Consider the following 27845-nt stretch of genomic DNA (forward strand, 5'->3'; position numbering starts at 1 on the left):
ACAATGTCATGGTAGTTCATTGAGAACTACAAGCCGACAGCCGCAAAGGCTGTTCTGACTTGTAGTCTTCCCATTCACAGAACACTGAATGGATGATGCAGATCCTCCGCTATCTGTCACAACGGGGGATTGGGGGGGTGCAGGTACAAGTGCAGCATGTTACATCCTAAATATGGGTGTAACATGTAACATGTTAGAAAAGGTGAACTTATCCTTTAATGTAAAAATTCTGGACCATCATGGTGTATGTGGGGTGGGTGGCAACCCCTAGCTACAGGCTGGCATGATTATGGCTTGCTCAAGGAATTGCATAGGGCTATGGTTCACATGCTCACTAAGAGAATGTTGCAGCAGGGAGGAAAAGCTGGACAAGGCCATGCAGCAAACATTACTGGATCAAGGAGGAAGACAAGTATTTGAGTTGGTGGGCTTGACTCAGGAGGGTGGAAAGAATTGATGGAAGGACAATTGTACCAAAGATACAGCTGTCCTTTGCAAGACTCTGGTACTTTGCTGCTTACTTCTGCACCCTCCACATCCAGTACTGCTCACCTCTGCAACCCTCTTCCAACATTGCCCACCCTGCACTCCCCTTCCAGCATTGTTCACCAATGCACTCCCCTTTCAGCATTGCCCACCCCTGCACTCCCCTTCCAGCATTGTTCACCAATGCACTCCACTTCCAGCATTGTTCACCAATGCACTCCACTTCCAGCATTGCCCATCCCTGCACTCCCCTTTCAGCATTGCCCACCCCTGCACTCCCCTTCCAGCATTGTTCACCAATGCACTCCACTTCCAGCATTGTTCACCAATGCACTCCCCTTTCAGCATTGCCCATCCCTGCACTCCCCTTCCAACATTGCCCACCCCTGCACTCCCCTTCTAGCATTGTTAACCCCTGCACTCCCCTTTCAGCACTGCCCATCCCTGCACTCCCCTTCCAACATTGCCCACCCCTGCACTTCCCTTCCAGCATTGTTAACCCCTGCACTCCCCTTTCAGCATTGCCCTCCCTGCACTTCCCTTCCAGCATTGTTCACCCCTGCACTCCCCTTTCAGCATTGCCCACCCCTGCACTCCCCTTTCAGCATTGCCCACCCCTGCACTCCCCTTTCAGCATTGCCCACCCCTGCACTCCCCTTTCAGCATTGCCCACCCCTGCACTCCCCTTTCAGCATTGCCCACCCCTGCACTCCCCTTTCAGCATTGCCCACTCCAGCACTCCCCTTCCAGCAGTGCCCACCCCTGCACTCCCCTTCCAGCAGTGCCCACCCCTGCACTCCCCTTCCAGCAGTGCCCACCCCTGCACTCCCCTTCCAGCAGTGCCCACCCCTGCACTCCCCTTTCAGCATTGCCCACCCCTGCACTCCCCTTTCAGCATTGCCTACTCCAGCACTCCCCTTTCAGCAGTGCCCACCCTTGCACTCCCCTTCCAGCAGTGCCCACCCCTGCACTCCCCTTCCAGCAGTGCCCACCCCTGCACTCCCCTTCCAGCAGTGCCCACCCCTGCACTCCCCTTCCAGCAGTGCCCACCCCTGCACTCCGCTTTCAGTATTGCACTCCCCTTCCAGCAGTGCCCAACCCTGCACTCCCCTTCCAGCAGTGCCCAACCCTGCACTCCCCTTCCAGCAGTGCCCAACCCTGCACTCCCCTTCCAGCAGTGCCCAACCCTGCACTCCCCTTCCAGCAGTGCCCACCCCTGCACTCCCCTTCCAGCATTGCCCACCCCTGCACTCCCCTTCCAGCATTGCCCACCCCTGCACTCCGCTTTCAGTATTGAACTCCCCTTCCAGCAGTGCCCACCCCTGCACTCCCCTTCCAGCATTGTTCACCCATGTAACTCTTTTCTTACTCTGATTGCTTCTTGTAACCTCTAAAGCCTGAAGCCCTCTTCCTCCATTCTAAACAGCTTACCTGAATTTTTAGGGACTAGAGTAGGGCTCCCATTCTTCCCATGACAAGGGGCTGTGGGCAGAGTCAAATAAGGTGACCATTAGCCATAGCTGTCCACAATCTGTAGGTACAAGCTAGGAAATTGCAGGAAGGTCAGGGGTTCTTAAAAGTATCATAGCTGGTGGACAAATTAGGGCTTGGCAGACAGAGATTGTGCCCACAGTCCCTGGGCTGGGAAAACCATTACTGAAACTGGAAAATACTGTCTTTGAAACTGGGAAGAAATCCAGGACAGTTTTTATCCTAAATTTGGAGACTATCCCTAGATACCAGGAATGTCTGGTCACCCTAACATAAGGTTATGCAGTGCACTTAAAGTGGTTGTAAATCCTTATATATATACCTGGTGAAATGATGGCCTCAGGTGATGCATCAAATCTCCCTACATACAGTCATGGCCGAAATTGTTGGCACCCTTGATATTTCTCCAGGAAATCATGTATTTCTCACGAAACGTATTGCATTAACACATGTTTTGCTATACACATGTTTATTCCCTTTGTGTGTATTGGGACAAAACAAAAAAAGGGAGGAAAGAAAGCAAATTCGACATAATGTCACACAAACCTCCAAAAATGGGCTGGACAAAAGTATTGGCACCCTTTCACAACTGCGGATAAATAAGAATGTTACAAGCATGTGATGCTCCTGTAAACTCACCTGGGGCAAGTAACAGGTGTGGGCAATATAGAAATCACACCTGAAAGCAGATAAAAAGGAGAGACGTTCACTTAACCTTTGCATTGTGTGTCTGTCTGTGCCACACTAAGCATGGACAACAGAAAGAGGAGACGAGAACTGTCTGAGGACCTGAGAACCAAAATTGTGGCAAAATATCAACAATCTCAAGGTTACAAGTCCATCTCCAGAGAACTAGATTTGCCTTTGTCCACAGTGCGCAACATTATCAAGAAGTTTGCAACCCATGGCACTGTAGCTAATCTCCCTGGTCGTGGACGGATGAGGAAAATTGATGAAAGATTGCAACGCAGAATAGTCCGGATGGTGGATAAGCAGCCCCAAACATGTTCCAAAGACATTCAAGCTGTCCTGCAGGCTCAGGGAGCATCAGTGTCAGCGCGAACTATCCGTCGACATTTAAATGAAATGAAACGCTATGGCAGGAGACCCAGGAGGACCCCACTGCTGACACAGAGACATAAAAAAGCAAGACTACAGTTTGCCAAAATGTACTTGAGTAAGCCAAAAGCCTTCTGGGAAAACGTCTTGTGGACAGATGAGACCAAGATAGAGCTTTTCGGTAAAGCACATCATTCTACTGTTTACCGAAAACGGAATGAGGCCTACAAAGAACAAAACACAGTACCTACGGTAAAATATGGTGGAGGTTCAATGATGTTTTGGGGTTGTTTTGCTGCCTCTGGCACTGGGTGCCTTGACTGTGTGCAAGGCATCATGAAATCTGAGGATTACCAAAGGATTTTGGGTCGCACTGTAGGGCCCAGTGTCAGAAAGCTGGGTTTGCGTCCAAGATCCTGGGTCTTCCAGCAGGACAATGACCCCAAACATACGTCAAAAAGCACTCAGAAATGGATGGCAAAGAAGCGCTGGAGAGTTCTGAAGTGGCCAGCAATGAGCCCAGATCTAAATCCCATTGAACACCTGTGGAGAGATCTTAAAATTGCTGTTGGGAAAAGGTGTCCTTCCAATAAGAGAGACCTGGAGCTGTTTGCAAAGGAAGAGTGGTCCAAAATTCCGGGTGAGAGGTGTCAGAAGCTTATTGATGGTTATAGGAAGCGACTGATTTCAGTTATGTTTTCCAAAGGGTGTGCAACCAAATATTAAGTTAAGGGTGCCAATACTTTTGTCCAGCCCATTTTTGGGGTTTTGTGTGACATTATGTCATATTTGCTTTTCTGCCTCTGTTTTATATTTGTTCCAATACATACAAAGGGAATAAACATGTGTATAGCAAAACATGTGTTAATGCAATACCTTTTTTGTGTGAAATACTTGATTTTCAGGAAAAATATCAAGGGTGCCAACAATTTCGGCCATGACTGTAAGTAGTACCTGTTTATCTAGGATTGTCTTCTCTACGCCCATTCAAAGTGCTGAATTTATAAAGCTTGTCTACAAGTTCAGAAAACAGGGGGCGGAGAGCTGAAATTACACTCTGCAGAGCTCAGTGAGGAGAGCTCTGAGAGCTGATTGGAGAGAAGAGATACCCCCCTCCACTCAGGCACAGAGCTGAGGCTGTCACTCTGCTGGAGGTCCCTGCCTTGACACCATTTTTCTCTGCTGTCAGGAAAACTTCTCAGAAGTGATATCAGAGGAACAAAGCAGCAGACAGAAATGGCACTCAGTGCTCTGGATTGAGATAAGCACATGTTATAGAGGGATATGCTTTGTTCATATTTCCTGTCTGCGGTTTACAACCACTTTAAGTCAGCCATACATGGATAGAAATTCGGCCAGTTCAGCAGGCAAATCGGGCCTGCTGTGTCTGAGGAATTGGCACATTTTTTTTTCATTCAACGCGCTGGTGAAACAAAAAAAATGTATAATATATTACCGGCCTAAAAATGGACCTTATGAGCCAAATTGAAAGCCCACTTTTTTAGAAGCCTCAGGACTCCTCATGGGGAGACAGGAACAATAATTTGAAGCATCCTTCCATACATAAAGAGAACAGGTACTGAGTATAAGGCCTCTTTCACACTGACGGTCCGATTGGGTTCGCCTGTCAGTTTTTCAGGTGGACCCGGTCGGACCATCCATAGACCTCTATGGACCGGCGGGTGTCAGCGGACAAGTATCCATCCGATCCAATCCTGTATGCCAAGAAAAGATGGATGGGGATCCGTTCCCCATCTGTCCAGTGAATCGGATCGAATGTTAGTCGGTTGGAAATGGACAGGCGGTTTGTTTCTATCTGACCCCCCCATAGAAGACAGTGGGCGGTGTCTGTGTCCACTCTGAGCAGCGGACACGGACCTGTCATCTTCCTGCTCAGCGGGGATCAGTGGAGAGATCTCCTGCTGAGCAGATGGATCCGCTGACAGGTCCGCCCTGTCTGAAAGGAGCCTAAATCAGCCTATAGAACAAGAGAAATGCTACTGTGCAGCACCCATACATACAGAATAAGATCAGATATCGAGAATAACATCCAGCATTTGGAACAAGAAAAGAATACTAAGAATAAACCCCAGCATACAGAGCAAGTGTAGCGCTACTGCTTACCTATTGCCATGGCATTGTGCACTCACGTTGCGTACCTTGGTGTAATGCAGTGCCATTCATTCTGAGTTACATGCGTTGTAGTGTGGCGTGCTGTCAAAAATGGTACATGAACCTTTTTTGGTGAATTTTTGTGCGTTAGGCAGTCCATTTAAAGGGGAACCAAACTGTGCTATACTTACCTATGCATCAAAAGTCCCGTACTGGTACTGACACGTTCTCCTTCAGCCATCTTGATTGTCCGACACGGGATGACATCACTCCCGCATATGCGCAGGAGTACAGTCATCCTAGCACACAGGCACTTTGCTCCGAATGAAACCTGAGCTGCGCATGCTAAATTATATCACCAATCTTATCTCCAAATATCACCCAAACCGTTCTCTCACATGACCTCCTGCTCTCTACCTCCCTTGTCTCCTCCTCCCATGATAGTCTCCAGGACTTCTCCAGAGCCTCCCCCATCCTCTGGTAGGTCTCTACTACAATTTATCAGATTATTGCCTACTCTGCTCACTTTTAGGCGATCTCTGAAAATGTATCTCTTCAGGGAAGTCTATCCTGCCTTCAGCTAATAATGGGATCTTCTATTCCTCCTACCAGTTCATCCCCCACAGTTATTACCTTTTGTACCACCAGCCCATCCCTCCTAGATTGTAAACTCCAAGGAGCAGGGCCCTCCTAACCCTCTTGTATTGAACTGTATTGTTGCTGTATTGCCTCCCGTTATATTGTAAAGCGCTGAGCAAACTGTTGGCGCTATATAAATCCTGTATAATAATAATAATAAGTGTATGGGCTGCCTTAACCAACGCACCATGACGCATGGCATAAAACCCATTAACGTGCTACCATTGTGTGAAAAGGCTATAATAATCCAGAATACAGTTTTGTGTGTTCATTATGCCACATAGATCGTTTACAATGGTCACATAGCCAGATATAGCCTCCAGGCCACTAGTTATTGTACAGCAACTATCACATTTCACAAGTCATAAAGCACGTGCCATCTGCTGAATGCTTTCCCTCTGTAAATGGCTCAGGCTGTGAGATCAGACAGCTTAGGCAAATATTTGTAAATATTTCAGGTAATCTTATTCTACTTGAGATCTGGCTGAAGGACTTTGTCTGCTAATATAGCTGAACACAGATTGTTAAAGGAATATTAAATCTAAAACTCTACTTTCGTGGAAAAAATATGGCAAATTAAAAAAAAACATAGTTATTATTATTATTCTTATACAGGATTTATATAGCGACAACAGTTTACTCAGTGCTTTACAAAATGAAGGTAGACATTACAGTTACAATATAATTTGGTAGAAGAGGAAACAGAGGGCCCGGCTCGTTACAGCTTACAATCTAAGAGGAAGGGTTGAGTGATACAAAAGGTAATAGCTGTGAGTGATGAGCTGATGGAGGAAATAAAAGGCAGTTTACTAGGTAGAAGCAGGATAGGCTTCTTTAAACAGAAATGTTTTCAGGGATCATCTAAAGGTGGATAGATTAGGAGATAGCCGGACAGATTGGGGTAGGGAGTTCCATAGGATGGGAGAAGCTCGGGCGAAGTCCTGGAGGCGAGCATGGGAGGTGATGACATGCAATCTAGAGAGCAGAAGGTCTTGGGAAGATCGAAGAGAGTGGTTTGGTTGATATTTTGAGACCAGGTTGGTGATGTAGCTGGGGGCAGAGTTGTGGATGGCTTTGTAAGTTGTTAGTATTTTGAATTTTTTTCATTGAGCGAGTGGAAGCCAGTGGAGGGATTGGCAGAGAGGGGTAGCAGACACTGAACGGTTGGTAAGGTGGATGAGCCATATAAGTCATATATTGTATTTGAATGCTATTAAAAATTCCCTTTCCTTTTCAATCTGCAGTGTTGTAATTTTCTGTAAAATGCAATGTAATATGGCTTACACAGATGGAGCACAAAATGCCCCTCAGATATGTCATTTCCTGCTTGTGTGATTGGCTCACTGATTTTCCCAGAAGTATGCACTAAGATACAAGTCAGATTTTGGGCATCCCCTGCAACAAAAATTTTTGGTGTGATACTCCAAAGGGAAATCACATCTAAAGGGATGCAGACCCTGCCACTTTCCTTATTAGAGCCCTGCAGGTGCAGCAGCTCATTGATAATTATGAAACCACTCCCGTACAGATTCGCTGTAAGGGACCACCTGGCGGCACCTCTAGCAGCCCACTGATCGGGTTTCCCCAGAGAGTGGAGTCTAAGTCCCAGATCACTTGTTCAACAGAGCCCCTGATGGTGGGGATGGACTTGGAGTGTACCGAGACCAAGTCGCGACTACCGGGTACACCCACCAGTGGTAGAGGAGTCCGCCAGAGGCTCCCGCAGGGTGAGAGCCTGATGTGAGGAGGCTGGGAGATCCCGGTGGGATGGATGAGCAAGTGCACAGTCAGACAAGCAGAGTCGGTAGCCAGGGGGTCGGTGCAGTACAAAGCAGCAGGCAGAGAATGGTCGGGTCACACACCAGGTCAGTAACAGGAGGTCAGATCTATAGAGGGGCATTCAGGAGCGAGGTTAGGCAAGCCAGGGGTCAGGATAGGAGAAATCAGCAAAGTCAGGCAATCCGGGTCAATAATACTCACAATACAGGTTCAGAAACACAGGTAGCAGGGAAAGACCATTCGGCAACTAGTGACAACACAGGGGGGATTTAAATACCGCGCCCTGCGCTGTCATTGGTGCCCGGCGTGCACCCACGAACGCTAGTGCGCATGCGTGGACTCAGTCGCCGCGGCTGGCCGGGACCTAGTGCCCGCATCCCTGCATGAGACGGCGCACTGCGCCTGCACCAGGACCAGTGTCGCGGCGATCCCTGACATTCACTCCGCACATGGATACAGACAAACAGCTATTTCTTCAGAATAACAAGAGGGCTGTGCACAGGAGATGCCCTCGCAATCTGACAGATTTGGAGTGCTTTTGCAAGGAAGAGTGGGCAAATATTGCCAAGTCAAGATGGGCCATGCTGATAGACTCATACCCAAAAAGACTGAGTGCTAGAATCAAATCAAAAGGTGCTTCAACAAAGTATTAGTGTAAGGGTGTGCACACTTATGCAACCATATTATTTTAGTTTTTTATTTTTACTTCCCTCCATCTAAAAGATTTCAGTTTGTTGTACAGTTTATAGGTCACATTAAACGTGGAAAAAGTTCTGAAATGATTTATCTTTGTCTCATTTTTTTACATCACAGAAACCTGACATTTTAACAGGGGTGTGTAGACTTTTTATATCCACTATAGATCACCCAGAGGGGAATTTTTTTTTTTTTTTCAACAAAAGTGGAGTTACTCTTTAAAGTGGTTGTACAGGCATGACATTTTTTTTGCCTTAATGCATTTCCTGCTTTATGGTAAAAAATGTCCAAGTATTTATATAGTTCCCCACCCCAAATACTTATCTGAGACAACAATTGATCCAGCGCTGTGCCCATTTGTATCAGCACTCTCCTCTCTTTCTGCTCACAAGTCACAGAGGGAGCAGTGGGAGCCATTGGCTGTTGCTGCTGTCAATCAAATCTTGTTAGCAGAAAGCACTACCTGCCTCAAGACCAAGTCATGCTGTGTTGGTCTATGGGCACACACAGCCTAGCTCAGAAGCAAGCCTGCATGTGCATCCCCATAGGAAAGAGCTTTCTATGGTGGTGCACGGTGAAAAGGAGGAGCCAAAAGCTCCGGCGGAGGATTCGGGAAGAGGAGGTTCAGGGCCTCTCTACAATACCATTGTATAGAACAGGAAAGTATAACATGTTTGTTATTAAAAGAAAAAAATAACCTTTACAACCTCTTTAAATGTGGTGGCCGCATTCATTTCTTTTTTTTGGCTTTTTTTCTTTATTTTCACCTGGTGATCTGGATGGTGACTTAATGTACTCGTCTGATTTGGAACTGCTCTTCATTTGAATACCATGTTCACTTTGAAGAACGAACATTCAATTCCTGGATTAAAGTTATAGTAAATGCAATTTTTTTTTTTTAAATAATAAACGTCATACTTACCTGCTCTTTGTAATGGTTTTGCATAGAGCTGCCCCAATCCTCCTCTCCTCAGGTCTCCTGCCACCAAGGTCTCCCTCCCTTCTGCCAAATGCCCCCAGAACAAGCAGCTTGCTGTGGGGGAACCCAAGCAGGCTCGCTCCCAAGCCGCTGCTCTGTGTGTCCATTCATTCTTCTTATTGGCTTACTGGCTGTGATTTGAAACACGTGAAATTAGACTGGCCATTGTAATCACCTTTGCCACTTTTAAATGGTTTGTCTCATCCCTGTAACTGCATTTTTGCTAGACAACTCAATGCTGAAAAAAATAGACCTACTGGACAGTGAAAATAAAGGGAAGAAAAACTGAAAACGAATGCACCCACCACATCTAAATGTTGGCACGCTACAATATATTACATTTTTGTTTTTGGGTTTAATATAATTTTAAAATAAACCAGTACTGCTGCCTACTTGCAATTCCAACAAGCCACCTGCTGTTTTATTACCCAGAAAAACGAAACCTCTGATTTAGTTTACCTTTAATATGGCCTGATTGCCTGTGACGTCAAGGCTTAGCCCCGGCAACTTCCATCTCATTGCCCAGTGAGAATCCTTCAGGGGCCAGTAAAGGCACTCTCATTGGACAGAAAAATGGCAGTTGGTGGAGCTTAGCCAGAAAAAGTAAAGCCTCAAAATCTGCCTTTACAACCCGGTCACATCGGGTGACTTGGCATGCGATTTGCAAATTTCCAACTTGGTCGGAGCCGCACCGATTTCCAAAGTAGTGCATGCACTACTTTTGGTGCGATTTGCATGGACATCTGTGTCAGATGTCTATGCAAATCGCACCTCAATACGGCATGTCACAGGATTTTGAAATCGTGTGGCTTCAATGTAAGTCGCACAATTTCAAAGTCAGGTTCAGTGTGACCGGGGTGGGGTTATATTGTCTTCTCATGAAGTCCAGCTGGAGCTGGGCTGAAAGAGGGGAGGTTCTGAATGGTTCACACAATCTGATTTCTTATGCTGGTTACATCAACTGAATTACATAAAGTATCATTTGTTACAAGTTTATAAATGGAAGCATTCTTCCATAGTTATATTCCATTGTTGTAAATTCCAACAAGGAGAGTAAAGAGCCCGCAAGAACCTCATCCAGGGAGGGTCCTCTAAATGAGTCATTTAATTAGAGGCGTCATCCTTAATTGTTCCCACCACACCCTCTGACAGCGCATTTTAATGCCAATCCAGAAACCATGGTGCCAGTTGCACTGCCCATCTTGTACAGCAGAAGCTCTGTCTATGTCATCTTATCAAGTATATAGGAGAGCAATAAGGTGCTTGTGTATACTGTACATATATTACCTGTGTATTTATACATATATTCTCGCATACCTTCCACATCTCTGCAAAATCTGCACATTGTGTATTAGAAGGATACGTGTTCTGGCAAGCATATAAACTCAGATTTAATGTATGTAAGCCTTCCAATGACATCATTTGATTTTTCCAAGCGACAGTCATTAAACAGGTCTTTATTTTTAATTTTGATGCATAGCTGAATGATGAAATCATGCTTGCGGTGGGAGGTCCTGACCTGCAATCTGGTAGGTGGGAATGGGCGGGGCTTAGTTGGGCTACACAGGAAGGAGAGGTCACCATCAAGGGGATATGATTTTGAAGTCTAAAGTGCAGGCAAGAGGCAAGGAAGTGTTGTCACTCTCTCTATGCAAAGCCATTTGGCACAGCAGGGATGGAGGCTCTCAGAAATGCAATCATTATGCTAACAGGATAATAGCACTTTATTTATTAACCAATTATTACTCATTAACTGTTTGGCTAGAAGGGCTGTTTTAGCCCCCCAAAATTAGATTCTGGCCATGACGAGATCTACCCCACTTTCATATCCTAGATTAAGTTACATATGCGTCATATGCTGTATAGTCAGTTGTTTTCTGTTGTATATTAAAAGAAAAGTATTGGATTTTTTTTTTTAATCACACTTACCTAGGTGGATGCAGCATTGGTCCAAAGCTGCTTCTGTTCCCCGCTGGCTCTAAAGCTGAGAACAGAGCGATCAGACACAGCTGATCACTCAGTTCTCCCCACCACTGTGAGCAGAGAGCAGTGACCGCTCTGCTCAGCCCCCCCCCCCCAGTGCTCACTGGAGCACTGTGCTGTGGAGGGGGTAGGGTGTGGATGGCTCAGGCTCTCAGTCGCTCACTGAGAGGCCAAACCAGGTGCTGCTCTAGGCTCCTGGATGGATCCTGACCAACTTTGACTGTACTCCTCCTTTAAATAATATTCCCATGATTCTTACTCAGGTTATTTCGTCACAACATTGCTTTTGTGTACGAAGGTCCTAATTTTAAATAAGGCAAAGTAGGCATGTACCTATGTACTACAGATACAGAGGTGACGTTTCCCTCTATAGCCCTGGTGCCCAACCTGTGGCCCAAGGGCCATATGTGGCTCTTTGGTTTATGATGTATGGCCCTCAGACCTCAGCAGTCTCTAGTAGGAACATTGGTTAGGGTAGGTAATAGCACTGATCTCTACCAGCCTCATGTAACGTGTTTCCGGTTTCGTATTGTCTTCTGTAGCATGTCTACAGACCAAAAATGTAGCATGTGCACACTCTTTGACCATCATTGCTTCAATGAGACTCCATTCAAATTTTGAAATTTGGGGTAGAATAGCTGCAATTTTGCCCACAATCCCAATTGCATGGCAATCGCAGCATAACGAGCTGCATACATTTGGGTGTCATTCTCCTTCAATGGCACCCCAAAACGTGATGCGTTGTGGTTACGATTGTTACATGACAGTATCGTGCGGTAATTGTGGCAAACCACCCCTTTACAAATCCTGTGACAAACGCATATAGGGTGACAAAAGGGCACAGGGCACTCCATTCAAGTGAATGGGCTGCCCTATGCGACACGCAGAATGGTCTGCAGTCTGGCAGTCCTCTCAAGCATTACATATATTGAACATTATGTGTGGCCCTTTGGTGATGTCAGGGGCCACAGTTGAGGCCCTCTAAAGCTCATAAGTTGACAACCACTGCTCTATAGTTATCAGCCGCATATATTTTTCTCATCATCAGCAGAGCTACAGCCTCCTCATGCATGTCTATTTTCACATTGTCCTATTGTTCTAGGTCAGGGGTCTCTAAACGTTCTAAGCAAAGGGCCAGTTTACTGTCCTTCAGACTTTAGGGGGGCCAGACTGTAGCCACCAGGAGTAAAAAATGCTCTGGCATTAGTGCCCATCATTTGTTTTAAAGGGAGGAATAGTGTCCCATTGTTGATATCAGTGAGGGGTATAATGCTCCAGTAATGGTGTCAGTAGAGGGAATGGTGCTCCATCATTGGTGACAGTTGGTGGAATAGTGCCCCAAGGGCCAGATAAACTCAAGAAAAGGGTCACATCTGGACCCCGGGCCGCAGTTTGGAGACCACTGTTCTAGGTAAAACAAAAAAAAAAATGTAACATTGGTAATCCAAGTGATCTCTTTGTATCCAAAATTCCATTTTCCCCATTCTTATTCTGTAATAATGAACATTCTACTAGTTACTTTCCTCTGAAACATCACTTATTATACTACATTAAACTTTTTTCTATAATTTTTTTCCATAGTGTAGTGTTTTGTTTCAATATATTGGGCACTAAGCCTAAATTCACATTGTAGCGGGTCCTGCGTGCCACGGTTGCACAGACACAGCAGCCCATTCATTTGAATGGGCTTCTGTACCTGTGGGAAACACAGGAAAAAATTTTCCAGACCAATTTTTTAAAAATGCGGCCACATGGAACTGCATGGGTGCTGCATGGGGGGTGCCATAAGGAAGTAATTAATTCCTAATGGCACCTCAAGCATCTGAAAAAGAACATATTGCCTGTGAGTCGGGAACATGTGCAATTTGCTCCAGGACCCACTACAGTGTGAAGCTAGCCTTTGCTCACACATGTGCATTGTAGGAGCGCATGTGCTGCTCTTTTGCAGACAGGCAGCAGTGCCGTCACCACACGTCTTGCCAATGTGGGCCAAAACGCATGGTGATGCTTGGTGTTTCTTGAACATAGAACAGCCCGTTAAAAATGAAGGGTTGCCCTAAGCACAGGATGCAGAAATATGCATGGTCCATTGTACCTTCGAGCTGTGATTTGCAGACAGGCAGCAGTGCCGTCACCACACGTCTTGCCAATGTGGGCCAAAACGCATGGTGTTGTTGGTGTTTCTTGAACATAGAACAGCCCATTAAAAATGAAGGGCTGCCCTAAGCACAGCATGCAGAACTATGCATGGTCCATTGTACCTTCAAGCTGTGATCGTGATCGGAGCCTTATATCCCAGTCCTTATTATTGACAGTTGCCCTACTCCTGCTGAATATAACCATCTCTCTTCTTTTTGTGGTTTTACTGACCTCTGTAAAGTGCCAGTTCCTTTCCATACCTAATACAGAGATAATGTTCCAATTATTACAGGCATTTATTTAATTTTGCAAATTAACATCAGTCTCTGTACTTACAGAATTTTGCCGGCTAAGATCCCTATCCCTCATAATAGAGCTGATTTGTAGAGGAGACAATTAACCTACCAGTATGCCTTTTCAGTGTGGGAGAAAGCCACAAGCACAGGACGAACATGCAAACTCCATGCAGGTAGTGGCCTTGTTGAGATTTGAATCAAGGACCCCAATGCTGAAAGGCAGATATGGTGACTGCTGAACCACAGTGCTGCCCTAAAGTCTACTAAAGTGTATTTTTTTTTCCAAGCTGCATGGATTTTTGTGTGGATCCACAGCGGCACCCGCATAGATGTGAACCAGGGTAAGAGTGTATGGCCAGTTATAGAAAGTTTAAAGCCAAACAACAGCTAGGCAAATAGCATGTTCAGAATCAGGTTGGTATTGGCAGTCCTCATATTTCTCTTATGACAGGTTTACTTTAAGGCCCTGCGATCTCTCAGATGGATTTAATGAAGGCAGACCCTCCCATTCAGGGACCAGTTGGAGAAAGGTCAGGGCAAATGAAACAGAAAAAAGGTGAGTGCAAAAACATATTTCTAAAATGCTTGCAATGTATGTAGGTAGAGCCATTTTTTTCAACCAGGGTGCCCAGTCACCATGCCGAAACGTTGGCCACAAATTGGATCAAGCCAGCAGGGGGATAAAGCCTACCTTTTACTTACATAAAACCACATATTTTCATGGTGCACTATTTCAACCTTCCAGCATTCTAACAAACAATGCAACCAACCAACGGGACATGGGGTGCCTGCACAGCATCCTTGTTTGCCCATCTCCATCAGCACTGGGGTCACATTAGATGAATGAGGGAGAAGAGAAACATTGGCATACTAGTCAGTACCAAGGTGCAAAGGCATATTTGCATTATAAAATATAAATCTAATGTTGGGTATCTTACATGTGTGGATGTTGTTGCATCATGTAAAACTTAGTTTTTTTTTACATTTTAGAATTACTTCAGGTACTTATTTAGCGTCGTCAATTTACACAGCGCTGTACATATATATTGGACATTCACATCAGCCCCTAACCCTCAAGGGGCGTACAATATAAGGTGCCTAACTTACATTCATTCATACATACACATACTAGGACCAATTTAGACAAGAGACAATTTTACCTACCAAGCATGTCTTTGGAGTGTAGGGGGAAACCCACGCAGGCACAGGGAGAACATGCAAACTCCAGGCAGGTGGTGCCGTGGTTCGGATTCAAATCAACGACTCAAGTACTGCCAGGTGGAAGTGCTAGAATGGGGTGCCTTGAGATTGTAAGGGATTTTAAAGGGTGGTGTAGAAGCGTAGTATTTACCTGGAGGGGCTTTCCATTTTTATTTTTTTGCAACTAACATCCACAGCTAATAGGTCAGATCATATTTTTTTCATTTTGCAAACAGACTGAACAGGAAAAAAAAAACAAATGGGTTCCTCTGTCCATGGAGGAATCTTTCCCACTGTGCCATTGTATTCTGATAGTGGGACCCTCCGCACTGTTCAACAGAAGTCGATCGTTAGTGGCCACACATGGATCAAAATTTGTCCGGTCCCTACTGAACCAGCTGAATTTTTATTCTTCTATGGCCAGCTTTACACTTTAACCCTTTCGCTGCCAGGTTCATACGTCGTATGGACCTGACAGTCAGGAAGGGGGGGGGGGGGGGAGTTTACACACAATCCTGGTGGCTATTGCCACTTGTGTCCCCTATGTGATGGGAAAAAAAAGTTAAGCAAAAAAAAATAAAGGTGCACCCAAGCACATAACATCCCCCCCCCCAAAAAAAAAAATTTGAGCCCCCCACCCTGACCCCCACATAAACTCAAGTACAAACATAAACGCATGCATCAGGGGCACTTTTGTGTGAAAATGTCGATTGTGATACACATGTTACATATCGTCACTGGAGTGCGAGCAATAATTCTAGCGCAAGTTGCCACCAGGGGCGGACTGACAATTCATGGGGCCCCCGGGCAATAGGGGATCATGCGGCCCTTGTGTCCTTGCCCGAACTCAAAAAAGCCTATGAAAAAGGTACCAGGGGCATCTCATGGGGCCCCCTACTGACCCCAGGCCCTCAATAGGGGATCATGGGGCCCCTGTGTCCTTGCCCAAGCTAAAAAAGCCTATGAAAAAGTTACCAGGGGCATCTCATGGGGCCCCCTACTGACCCTGGGCCCTCGGGCAGTGTCCAAGTTTCCAAATGGTCAGTCCGCCACTGCGCAGTCCAGATGTGTTCCAGATGCCTTTTTACATGCGTTTTTGGCACATTCCGGTGCATTTTTGACATGTTCCATTGTGTTTTGTATGCATTTCAGCTAATTTTTTCCCCTCTGTTTCTTCAATTTAATAGGGACATGTGGTTCCAGTGTGTTTTTGGTGCATTCCGGTGCATTTTTTATGTGTTTTACCGCATTCCAGTACAGTTCTGTGCAGGAAAAATGCAGTCTGTTTTTGGTACTGATCACTCGCTGTGTTCATTTATAACTGAAGCATAGTAAACTGTTTTTTGTTTTTTTTCAAGGGGGCCCTGTGAGGTTGGCTGTATGGGGCCCTGTGGTTTCTAACAGCAGCCCTAGGTGTACTTATACCATGGCCACAAAGCTTTGCATTTTGGTACCTCAAAAATGATCCCCGCTGTTGCGGGCAGTTCTGCCTCGATGGTGCAGCCCAGCAACCGTGTGCAAACCATGCTGGTGTGGGGTTTAAGGGGTAAAACAGGTGGTGAAAAGGAGATATTATGCCTCCTTGCCACCTGTCAAAGACCCTCTGAAGAGCAATCTGAGCATGGATCTCTCTTCAGAGGGCAACACGCATGTAAAAGGACCCCTTAAGCATGGATGTGGCCATTACTGACTTCTCATTCTTAAAATGATGTTGCTTGGCTGTTAGATTGACAGAACAAACAGGAGTTGATAATGTGAATTTCCTATTCTGCATAGTTGGTCGAGGTCAGTGACAAAGGGAGGCACTGAAACAAGAGAATTTGCACTGCAGCCAGAGAACTAGCTTTTTCAGAAGCAGCAAACAATAGCAGCCCTCCTATTTCGGAAATGTTTACTTTACAGGTTCATAGGAGAGGTTACTGTGGTACGGATTCTGGGTGTATAGACACCTGTCACTCTCATGACAAGCACTTTACTGGCCATAATGAAGCACAATGAAGGACCGGCACTCAGACCTTGAACAGCCCTCTATCCCTTCATTAGGAAGTGCTCAGACCTGTTCATCCGCTTTGAAGTGGCGCCCGCCTTAGGCTGCATCCCTGACAATTACTGGCTGCCAGGCTATAAGCAAGATGAATATTTCCCCCAGAACTGTGATTTGAGGTTCTGACCCACACACTATCCAAACCTGTTTGAGGGCTAGTTCACACTACATGTGTTTTCATTTGATTTTTTTTTTCTACATCCAAAATGCACAGAAAGTAGGTGATATGGTTGTCAATGTCATAGTTCACACCAGTGCTTGCAGTTCCAGTGTATACCAGTTGCAGAAAAAAAAGTATTTTTTTTTCTGCACAGAACTGTACTGGAATGCAGTAAAACGCACCGAAATGTACCATAAACGCACTGGAATTGAAGAAAAAGAGAGGGGGGAAAAATTAACTGGAACATGTCAAAAACCGGAAAGTGCCAACAATGCACATGCAAAAATGCATCCGGACTGCATTTCTATAGTGTGAACTGGCCCTTACTCTGTTCCAGTACAGTTCTGTGCAGAACAAAAATGCAGCACGTTTTTTACTTTTTTTTTTTTTGCATAATAGAGCCATGTAAAACAGCACACAGTTAACCCTTTGATTGCTCATGTTAACCCCTTCCTGCCCAGTGCCATTAGTACAGTGTCAGTGCTTTTATTAGCACTGATCACTGTATTGGTGTCAATGACACCAAGTCAGTTCCCCCCAGTGTCAGAATGCCCACCGCAGTCTCGCTATAAGTTGCTGATCGCCGCCATTACTAATAAAAATTTTTTTTTTTAAATCCCAGTATCTATACTGCCATTTGTAAACACTATAACTTTCACATAAACTAATTAATTTATACGTATTAGGATTTTTTTTAGCAAAGACGTAACAGAATACATTTTGCCCTAAATTTGACAAAATTTGATTTTTTATAATTTTTTACTGGTTTAATAGCAAAAAGTCAAGAATATAGGTTGTTTTTTTTTTCAAAATTGGCGTTCTTTTTTTTGTTTATAGCGCAAAAAATTAAAATTGCACAGGCGATTAAATACCACTGAAAGAAAGCTCCAGTTGTGGGAAAAAAAGGACATACAATTCATCTGGGGGCAGCGTTGTATGACCGCGCAATTGTCAGTTAAAGTAATGCAGCACCGTATCGGAAAAAAAATCCTGGTTCAGGAAGGGGGGTAAATCCTCTGGAGGGCAACTGGTTAATCAAAGCTGGCATTGTGTATGCAGAGAAGGTGGCAGCTTCAGCTGTCAAAAAAAAAATCAGTCAATCAATGTTTATGAATAACACTTGCTCAGATGCTTCAGAAAGATACAATGTAACATATTGTTACTTTTGTATTATTCTGTTCATTCATCAGCAGATCAAAGGGATGAACTTCCATCTGCAGATGATGTCAGTTGAAGCAACCTAACAAGTAAAGAAAAGTTCCTCCGTTTAACTCCCTATTAACTCTTCACTTACTCTAATCAGCCCTAATTAACTCCTTATTCTCTTTCTCCATTCAATTACTATTTTCCTGACAATATTTTTGTTCTGTTCTATTATTGATATTCATTTTTTTTTGTTTTGTTTATTAATATTTTTACACATTCTATATATATTTATACCTTTCACATTTTAAAATGCACAAAATTGACCAAAAAAAACTACTTTATTTTAATTTGTAAATAACTTTGGAATTCTTTGTACCAGAATCATAATTTTAGTGTCATTTTAAACAGGACAATTTACAGAATAAAATGCACACTTTTTATCTGTAATAACTATTCATTTTTAAAGGAACAGTGCTAAAAAAAGTGTGTTTCATTGTCAATGTTGCAAGAAAATATTACAAAAAGCCTTGTTTGTCCTTCAGAAAAAAAAACAATATATATGTTATCTTTAATAATGACAACGTTATTGCTGAATAAACAGAATTGAGAACATTTCTCAATTGCAATTATCTGGAGGGATCTCTTTGCAGCTTATCATAAACTATTCTAAAGATGCCTTTGTTGTCATTTTTATGATATAGGTGACGTTCCTCTTTAAAGTGTAAGTTCATCTTTTTAGAAAAAATTAAAAGGTGAAGAAACACCATACACCAGGGGTGTCAAAATGGCGGCCCTCCAGCTGTTGCAGAACTACAGGTCCCATCATGCCTCTGGGTTTGGGAGCCATGCTTGTAACTGTCAGCCTTGCAATGCCTTATGGGACTTGCAGTATAGCAACAGCTGGAGGTCCACCAGTCTGACACCCCTGCTGTACACCCCCCCCCCAGTCTCCACTGTACTGGCGTCATTAAGTGATCAACTAATAGTGCCCACGCAGGCTGTGCCGCGGTCCAAGTATCTGCAATCCCTGCTTGTTCCCCCTTTTTTATAAGTGATCACAAAATCTCTATGCTCAGCTGCATAACTAGTTCAGGGAGGAGAAACAGCATCACACTGGTCTTCCCAGTGAATGGCAGTGGGGGGCAGCGTGTCAGCAGAAGTTTGATAATTGGAGGAGAGCAGGCTTATTTTCTAGCATAGCTAGAGAACTGATCATGCTGTGCTTTCATGCCTGGTGTGGTCAGTTTTCAATAGGAAAGCGGAGGGACTGGCAGGAACACCAGGAGTTTCATTAGACATGTGCACACCCAGGGATGCTCTTAGAAACCACGGAAACCCATACAGCCAACCTGACAGGCCCCCCCCTCCCAAAAACCCCCCCCACAGTTTACTATGCTTCAGTTATGCATGAACACAGTGAGTGATCGGTACAGAGCACTTATTGAGTTCATTCAGGAAGGGAAGGGGCTGGGAAAATGTTACATATTTACAGGACCCTTCCCCCACTCTGCATCCTGAAGGATCCTATTGTGTGCTTGCAGATGCTGGTAGGAAGGAGTGGAGGGAAGCCGTCAGCACTGCGGGGGTGGGGGGGAAGCGTATGGTACACACTTGTTACTTCTAACAGTGTCCAGCTGAGCACTGGTTAAAGCTTATAGGAGGAGTTTTGTTTCTGCTCTAGGAGGATGCAGGACCCCCTGACCCTCTGTCTGGACAGTGCTGATTGACCCTCTGCTGATCACATGCACTCTCCCAAGAAAAAAAAAACCTTTGTAGCAATACACACCAAACTGAGCATCTGCATGTGACCATGGGTTCAGTCTGTGTCAGGTGGTCATTTCAACAAGAGGAGGGGCAGAGAAGACAGGATCAAACAGCCTTTTTACACAATGCCGAGGATTAACCCCTTAGGTTCCGCAGTGAGTACAACAAGCATGCTTTACTGTATATACAGACTGATGTTACTGTTGTGGGTTTATTAACACTTTAATACCCAAGCAATTGATGCGCCTAAATGTGTTTACAAGTATCAAGGATTTTTTCTGCAAAAACGCTGCTGCCAGGAGGGAAGGTGTGTTAGAGGAGCTGAACAAACACCCTTTGCGCACGGAGCCTTGGGCTGCATTGTTTAGAGGGGGTGAAATAATGTCATCTTCCTTTGCTGCCTATTTCCCATCAAAATAAAAGACCCTGCAAGGTCCCCACATTCTTATGAGCACAGATAAATCCTGAAGGTCTGCAGTTGAAAAAACTTTCTGAAAATGCCAGTTGCCTGGCTGCACGATTTCAATCCCTCTAGCTGCTGACCTAGAGCAAGCTTTCGCTGCGTGATGTCAGAACTTGCAGACACATTTCCTGGTGAGTAGCTCAATAATTACTGAAGCTGTCAGACTAGCAGGGCAGCCAAGCAACTAGTATGTTCAAGAGGAGAGCCCCAAAACTAGGTCCTTCTAAAATTCTCTTAGTGAAGCTCTACTTTAAAGCTCAATTCTTTCATTCAGTGACTATACGGATTCAGCAGGGGTGGACTGACCATTCGGGTGCTCGGGCACTGCTCGAGGGCCCAGGGTCAGTAGGGGGCCCCATGAGATGCCCCTGGTACCTTTTCACAGGCTTTTTGGGTGTGGGTTTAGTGTGGGCAAGGACACAGGGGACCCATGATCCCCTATTGCCCGGGGGCCCCATGAGTTGTCAGTCCTCCCCAGTATACAGTAAGATAGTTTCATTGGAAAATAATTAAGTTTGTAGCCCTTTTTTTTCCTGTTGTGCCTCTATGGGCTTTTAACCACTTGCCCTCCTGAGGATTTACCCCCCCTTCCTGACCAGGCCATTGTTTTGTGTCACAGCGCTGCGTTACTTTAACTGACAATTGCGCGGGGATGCAACTCTGCACCCAAATGAAATTTATGTCCTTTTTTCCCACAAATAGAACTTTCTTTCAGTGGTATTTGATCACCTGTGCATTTTTTATTTTTTGAACTATAAAAAAAAGACCAACAAATTTGAGAAAAAAAACTATATTTTGGACTTTTTACTATTAAACATGTCCAGAAAAAAATTTAAAAAATCAAATTTCATCATAAATTTAGGCCAAAATGTATTCTGCGACATGGCTTTGCTAAAAAAAAAAATTGCAATACGTTTAATTGGTTTGCATGAAATTTATAGCATTTACAAATGGTGGTATATATACTGGGATTTATTTATTTTTACTAGTAATGGTGGCAATCAGCGACTTATAGTGGGAATGCGGGACTGTGGTGGGAATTCTGACACTGGGGGGAACTGACTTGGTGTCACTGACATCCCTAGTGACACCAATACAGTGATCAGTGCTAATGAAAAACCGTCGTCCCCCCAGTCGGAAATGCCCGGCAATCACCAGGTGCCGGTGAGTAATCTCCGGCCGGGACCCGGTGATCGACAGCCGCGAATGGCAGTGTGGGTAGGGTGCGCGTGCCCCCTACTCAGAAATGCTAAATCACATGTATATTTATGCGATTTTGCGCACCCGTGCCTCCCTGTAGCAGTACTTCTGCTATAGGACGGATGGGAAGTGGTTAAAGAAACAGTCAGGTATGAACATTTCTATGAATTTGAGTCTCTTACATTTTTCTAATAATTGTAATAGTTCCGCCTTGCCCCCAGCAGAAATGCACTGCAGCGTAGTGCCTGATCTCAGGGGTGATAACTGACACACTGCCTGGGCTTTAATTCTGAGTGTCTGCTCTAAGCAATGAGCTCAGGCATCTGATAGAATGGCTTTGCAGACTAAAACATTCACTGCAACAGGGAGCAAATACAAGTAAAAAAAGAAAAAAAATCCTCAAAGTTAAAATTGCAATACTATAACAATTCCAGAATGGATATGCTGAGTATTATTGGTGTCTGCTGCTTTTGAAGAATTTCCATTGAGCCAAATGAGTATTTGTGAACCTTCACCTTTTTAAAACAACCCATCCGTTTAAAATAAAAATGCAAAACAAAACATTTGTGTATATGAAAGAAGAAAACAAAGAAACAAAAAAACAACACTTTTTCCCCTTTTTCTAGTGATCACATGTGCTATATTCACAGCTGTATAGGGGCTTAGAGAGCTAGGGACGGAGATGGGGGGTGTCAGCAAATGGCAAGCAGTACGATGATCATCCCAGTGATTAACTCTGCAGGGGCAGGGCTGCTGCTAGAATCCCTGGGGCCCCACACAGCCAACCTGAGAGGGCCTGCCCCCCCACAGTTTTCTATGTGTCAGTTATGAATGAACACAATGAGAGATTGGTACTGATCATTCATTGTGTTCATTCAGGGAAAGAAGAGACTGGTAGTGACATATTTACCAGACCCTTACCCCATTCTCAATCCTGAAGGATCCTATTGTGTGCTTGCAGCTGCCGGTGGGAAGCTGAGGAGGGAAGCCAGCAGAACTGTGGGGGCAAATAGGAGAGCCTGGGCAGCAGGGGGATACATACGGTGTACAGGGATGGTCATGGGTGCAGCAGAGGGCAATTACTGGATCCAATCCCTGTATGGCTCTTTGTACAGCATCTGAAAGCTAGGGGGAGAGGAGAAGAAGCCAGCTTTCAGCTGCTGAAGAGAGAGCCATACAGGGGATCGGTTGCAGTAATTGACCCCCACGCTGTGCTGATCACCCTCCTTGCCCACATCTGATTCACCCAGCTGCCTGGGCACTGTACAGGAAGACTGGTGGTACCTCCTTATCCACGGCCCTGAGCACAAGTTTTGCCCATTGGAGGGACAGGCAGGCTATGCACCCAGGACAGCCAGAAAACTGACCATGCTGGGATGGATGTGCTCTCATGCCTAGTGTGGTCAGTTTTAAATAGGAAATCAAAGGGACTGGTCGGAACTCCAGGGATTTCACACAATCGAAGGGATACATTTTAATACAAGTACAAGAGACACATATCAGGAATATGAAATGTTTGCGTAATATACACTTTAAGCAAAAGTAATATTTTAGATTTTCCAGTTAGAATGGGAATTCTTCCCACTTCTGTCCACACTTATGTACAGCTCAGTTAACCCTCTCCTGCCCACCCATTGCATCTATTTAACTGGGTATTTATGGGAATGGGTCGGGCTACCAGATCATGTGATCACTGTGATTGGCTGTCACATCCTGTCAGCTCCTGATCATTACTAGAGACCGGAAGATGTCTTTGACAGCCTGGTCACTGCTCTGGAAGCATGCAGGGAGCATGTTTTGCAGCACAGAACCATCAGCTGACCATGGACATGTATTTGCAACATGTGGGCATTAAAGCCCACCCTCTTTGGAGCAGCACATATACGTTCTGTGGGTGACAACAGGGTAAAGCCCAGCTCCAGCCAGATCATGGTAGACTTTTTTTTTTTTTTTTTTTTTTTTTTGCTGTTTTGGTCTTGGGAACATTTCTTCACATCTTGGTAGGACAGAAACTGATGGGACATTTCGGTAATGGGGACACAGGAAAAAAATGTGTTATGGGGAAGGGGAATGCCAGACGTGCTGCCACATTCCAACTACCTTTGGGCCCATGTACATATTAAAAATACTGCATTCAGATCTGTACAGCACATACTTTTTACGGATCGGAATGCAGTAGTATTGTACAGTATATTATGGGCCCATGCACACCACTGCATTGTGCTCAGTATTCTTACGCTGCATTCAGCTGCATAAAATCAAAGTAGAAAATTCTGCATTCTGTATTTCTTTGTAATTTATGTACATGCATACATACATACATACATACATACATGCAGGGATTGAAAAATGAACTGTAGGAACGAGAGAATAATTTTTATGGATGTGAACTTTTTACCTATATTTATGGGTCTAAAGGAGTGTAAATGGGAAAACTTTACAGACCATTACATGCATTTTTTTACACTGCGTAGATTGCCAGTATTTTATTAGGCCCATGTGCTTGAGACCTTTGTTGTGAAAGATTTTTACATAGACATGCAGTACTTGTATGACCCTTGTGTGCAAGATTATTTCAATGGAAGGGATACCAGCAGGATCGTATCTGGCTCCTCTCAAAGAAAAGAATAAAGGGAACTTGAGACTGTGCAAAAAAAAGTCACTGGGTTTAAAGTTGATTGCAAACTACAGGATTGATCTTCCTGAATATATACTATATAGCAGGGGCAGACTGACCATTTGGAAACTCGGGCACTGCTCGAGGGCCCAGGGTCAGTAGGGGCCCCATGATCCCCTATTGCCCGGGGGCCCCATGAGTTGTCAGTCCGCCTCTGCTATATGGCTAAAAGTTTGCAAACGCCTGACAATTACACCATTATGAGCTTGTTGGACAAGCCAAATTACTGAGTTCAGGTTTTTCCAGTGGAAGGTACTAATAATACTATTACTATTGCCCAAATCGTCCTTTCTGCTCCTCCCAAGACATCTTGCTCTCTAGCTTCCTTGCTACCTCTTCCCATGATTGCTGTCAGGACTTCTCCACAACCTCTTCCATCCTCTGGGACTCTCTACGCTAATATGTCTGGTTAGCTCCTATCCTGTCAGTCTTCAAGCGATCCTTGAAAGCTCATTTTATTTAGGGAAGCCTATCCCATCTCCAGCTAAAAACTGTACTTGGGTCACCTCCATCAGATCGTCCGTGCAACTATTACTTTTGTACCACCTCCTCCTCCCTTTTAGATTGTAAGCATCATGAGCAGGGCCCTCCTATTCTGTATTTTAATTGTACTGTCCCCTTTATACTGTAAAGTGCTGTGCGAACTGTTGATACCATATGAATCTTGCATAATAGTAGTAGCAGGGGCGGACTGACCATTTGGAAACTCGGGCACTGCCCGAGGGCCCGGGGTCAGTAGGGAGCCCCATGAGATGCCCCTGATATCTTTTTCATAGGCTTTTTTGAGTTTGGGCAAGGGCACAGGGGCCCCATGATCCCCTATTGCCCAGGGGCTCCATGAGTTGTTAGTCTGCCCCTGAGAAGTAGTAATAATTATCACTACAGGCATTTTAGACAACTTACAAACTTTTGTTAACTGTTTGAAGGGCTTTTTCTGCTCCGGCATGACTGAGCAGCTGTACACAAAACCACCAACTCCATAAAGACATGATTTGTCCACTTTGGTGTGTAACAATGTTGGTGTACATACCTTTTTCCGGGTCAGTGATTCAGAAAGTACTGAAGCCAAAGGATCAGCATAACAATCCGGCTACTAGTTTTTCCACCAGAAGTTGTCAGCCTCCACGTTCCCCCATTAGAAGTTTCCTTTAAAACCCAATAGGCTAATATCTTTTCCCGAGCATCTGAATTTGACATTGTAACATGGCACAGCTGGTGGCATCCATCAAATACTAGTATTATATCATGACCAACATACAGCAAAAGGCCAGCAATCGTACAATGAGCACCCTAATTACACTCTAAATACATGAATTCTGGCCCCCATATTTTAGGAGTGCCTGTTAATGATAGAGCCCTGTCTACAGGGGCAATAATCTGCCACTATAAAAAAAAATCAAGTTTGTTCCTCTTTACCTTAACGAAGAGCTGGATTTTTTGTTTCTCCGCCATGGTGAAATTTCCTTCCGACAATGTAGCGTGCACCTTTTTTCTTTCTGCGTTTTAATCCGGACTCTACGTCTGTCAAGGTCTGATCTGACTTGCGGAACAGCAGGTGTGAACACTGTCTGTGCTTCTCCCTGCTAGTTTTAGTGGCTGACACTCCCTTTTTCATCAAAACCTGCACAGACCGCATTCCTCCATACCGCATGTCAGGCAATGATGCTGCTGCTGACACTCAGTGTTCAGTACAGACTGCTCTGTTCAATCTACCCAGAGCTTCCCCTGACCACCCAAATACTGGTCACCCCAGGTGACATTCCAGCTACTCATTCCTATCAGACAGATCATATGCATAATAATACACTACCTGTACATACATTCTGATCCACCCAGGTAAACCTGACTAAATCCACTCTGGCATTTGATAGTTGTCGAAAAATAGAACTCCAGCAAAAACTTTTAATGTTTTGGAGAAGGGTTAGAGCCTGTGTCAGGTTTTTATCGCTTACTGTGTTCTGGTAAGGAGGTCTACCCAGTGGCGTATTTTGGTTTTGTGCTGCCCTAGGCAAGACTAAAATTGGGAACCCCCCCGCATCTAAATTTGTCCCACCCCTTCCTGTTTAAGATCCACCCCTTCATCTGTAAACCCCACCCCTTCCTCTTTAGACTCCACCGCTTCCTATTAAAGCTCCTCCCACTGGCAAAAATGGTGGGGAGCTATTCCTCCCATTGACAACAACGGTGTGGCGCTATTCCTCCCACACTGACACCAATGATGGGGCACTATTCCTCCCACTAACATCAGCAATGGTGCCCCATCATTAGTGTCAGTGTGGGAGGAATAGTGCCCCATCATTGGTGTCAGTGGGAGAAATAGTGCCCCATCGTTGGTGTCACTGGGAGGAATAGTGCCCCATCGTTGGTGTCAGTGGGAGAAATAGTGCCCCATCGTTGGTGTCACTGGGAGGAATAGTGCCCCATCGTTGGTGTCAGTGGGAGAAATAGTGCCCCATCGTTGGTGTCACTGGGAGGAATAGCACCCCATCGTTGGTGTCAGTGGGAGGAATAGCGCCCCATCATTGGTGTCAGTGGGAGGAATAGCGCCCCACCTTTGGTGTCAGTGGGAGGAATAGCGCCCCACCGTTGGTGTCAGTGGGAGGAATAGCGCCCCACCAGTGGTGTCAGTGGGAGGAATAGCGCCCCACCAGTGGTGTCAGTGGGAGGAATAGCGCCCCACCGTTGGTGTCAGTGGGAGGAATAGCGCCCCACCGTTGGTGTCAGTGGGAGGAATAGCGCCCCACCGTTGGTGTCAGTGGGAGGAATAGCGCCCCACCGTTGTTGTCAGTGGGAGGAATAGCGCCCCACCGTTGTTGTCAGTGGGAGGAATAGCGCCCCACCGTTGTTGTCAGTGGGAGGAATAGCGCCCCACCGTTGTTGTCAGTGGGAGGAATAGCGCCCCACCGTTGGTGTCAGTGGGCGGAGCTTTAATAGGAAGAGATGGAGCAGGAGAGAGAAGAGAGCACAATAATCTGGGAAACGGGAAGTGCAAAGGCGTAGCTTAACCCCTAGACGCCGAGCGCACGCAAATATGCGGCGTCTGGGCCTTGATTCCGAGCAGCTGAATATTTGCATACATTTTGAAAATACATTTGTGCTGAGAGCGTGTACCATGCACACTCCCAGGACATATCTCCATGACTTATGGAAAGGTCCTGATCTCTCCTTTCGATCACGTGACAGCGAATCATGGCGGTTACATGGCCCTAAAACCCCGCCCCACCTCCCGGCTTCTGAAACTCTTAATGGGCCGGGAGGCACCAGTGCAAAGGGGTTAAATAATAAGTTGACCAAAAACAAGGCACAAGGCAGGATTGTCCAAAGCAGGGGTCTCCAAACTTTCCGAACAAAGGGCCGGTTTACTGTCCTTAAGACTTTGAGGGGGCCGGACTGTGGCCAGTGTGAGTAGAAAATGCCCCGACATAAATGGGAATAAACAATGCCTCATCATTGGTATTGATTGCAGGAATAGTAATCCATTGTTGGTAGTAGTGGAAAAAATAGTGCCCCATCATTGGGATCAGGGAAAGAA

General features: G+C 45.2%; 1 protein-coding gene across 1 annotated transcript in view; it reads right to left on the bottom strand.

The window, feature by feature from the left end:
• Nucleotides 1–25887, bottom strand: part of CLIC3 (CLIC family member 3) — a 49041-nt gene extending 23154 nt beyond the window's left edge. Inside the window, exon 1 of the mRNA XM_089675054.1 lies at nucleotides 25730–25887. Within this exon, the coding sequence (XP_089531180.1) occupies nucleotides 25730–25765 (36 nt within the window). The 5' untranslated portion in view covers nucleotides 25766–25887. The remainder of the gene's footprint in view (nucleotides 1–25729) is intronic.
• Between the last annotated feature and the right edge of the window lie 1958 nt (nucleotides 25888–27845).

Source organism: Staurois parvus, unplaced genomic scaffold, assembly GCF_062004578.1.
Source record: "Staurois parvus isolate SC_StPar_1 unplaced genomic scaffold, SC_StPar_1.0 ptg000154l, whole genome shotgun sequence".
NCBI classification, from domain to species: Eukaryota; Metazoa; Chordata; class Amphibia; order Anura; family Ranidae; genus Staurois; species Staurois parvus.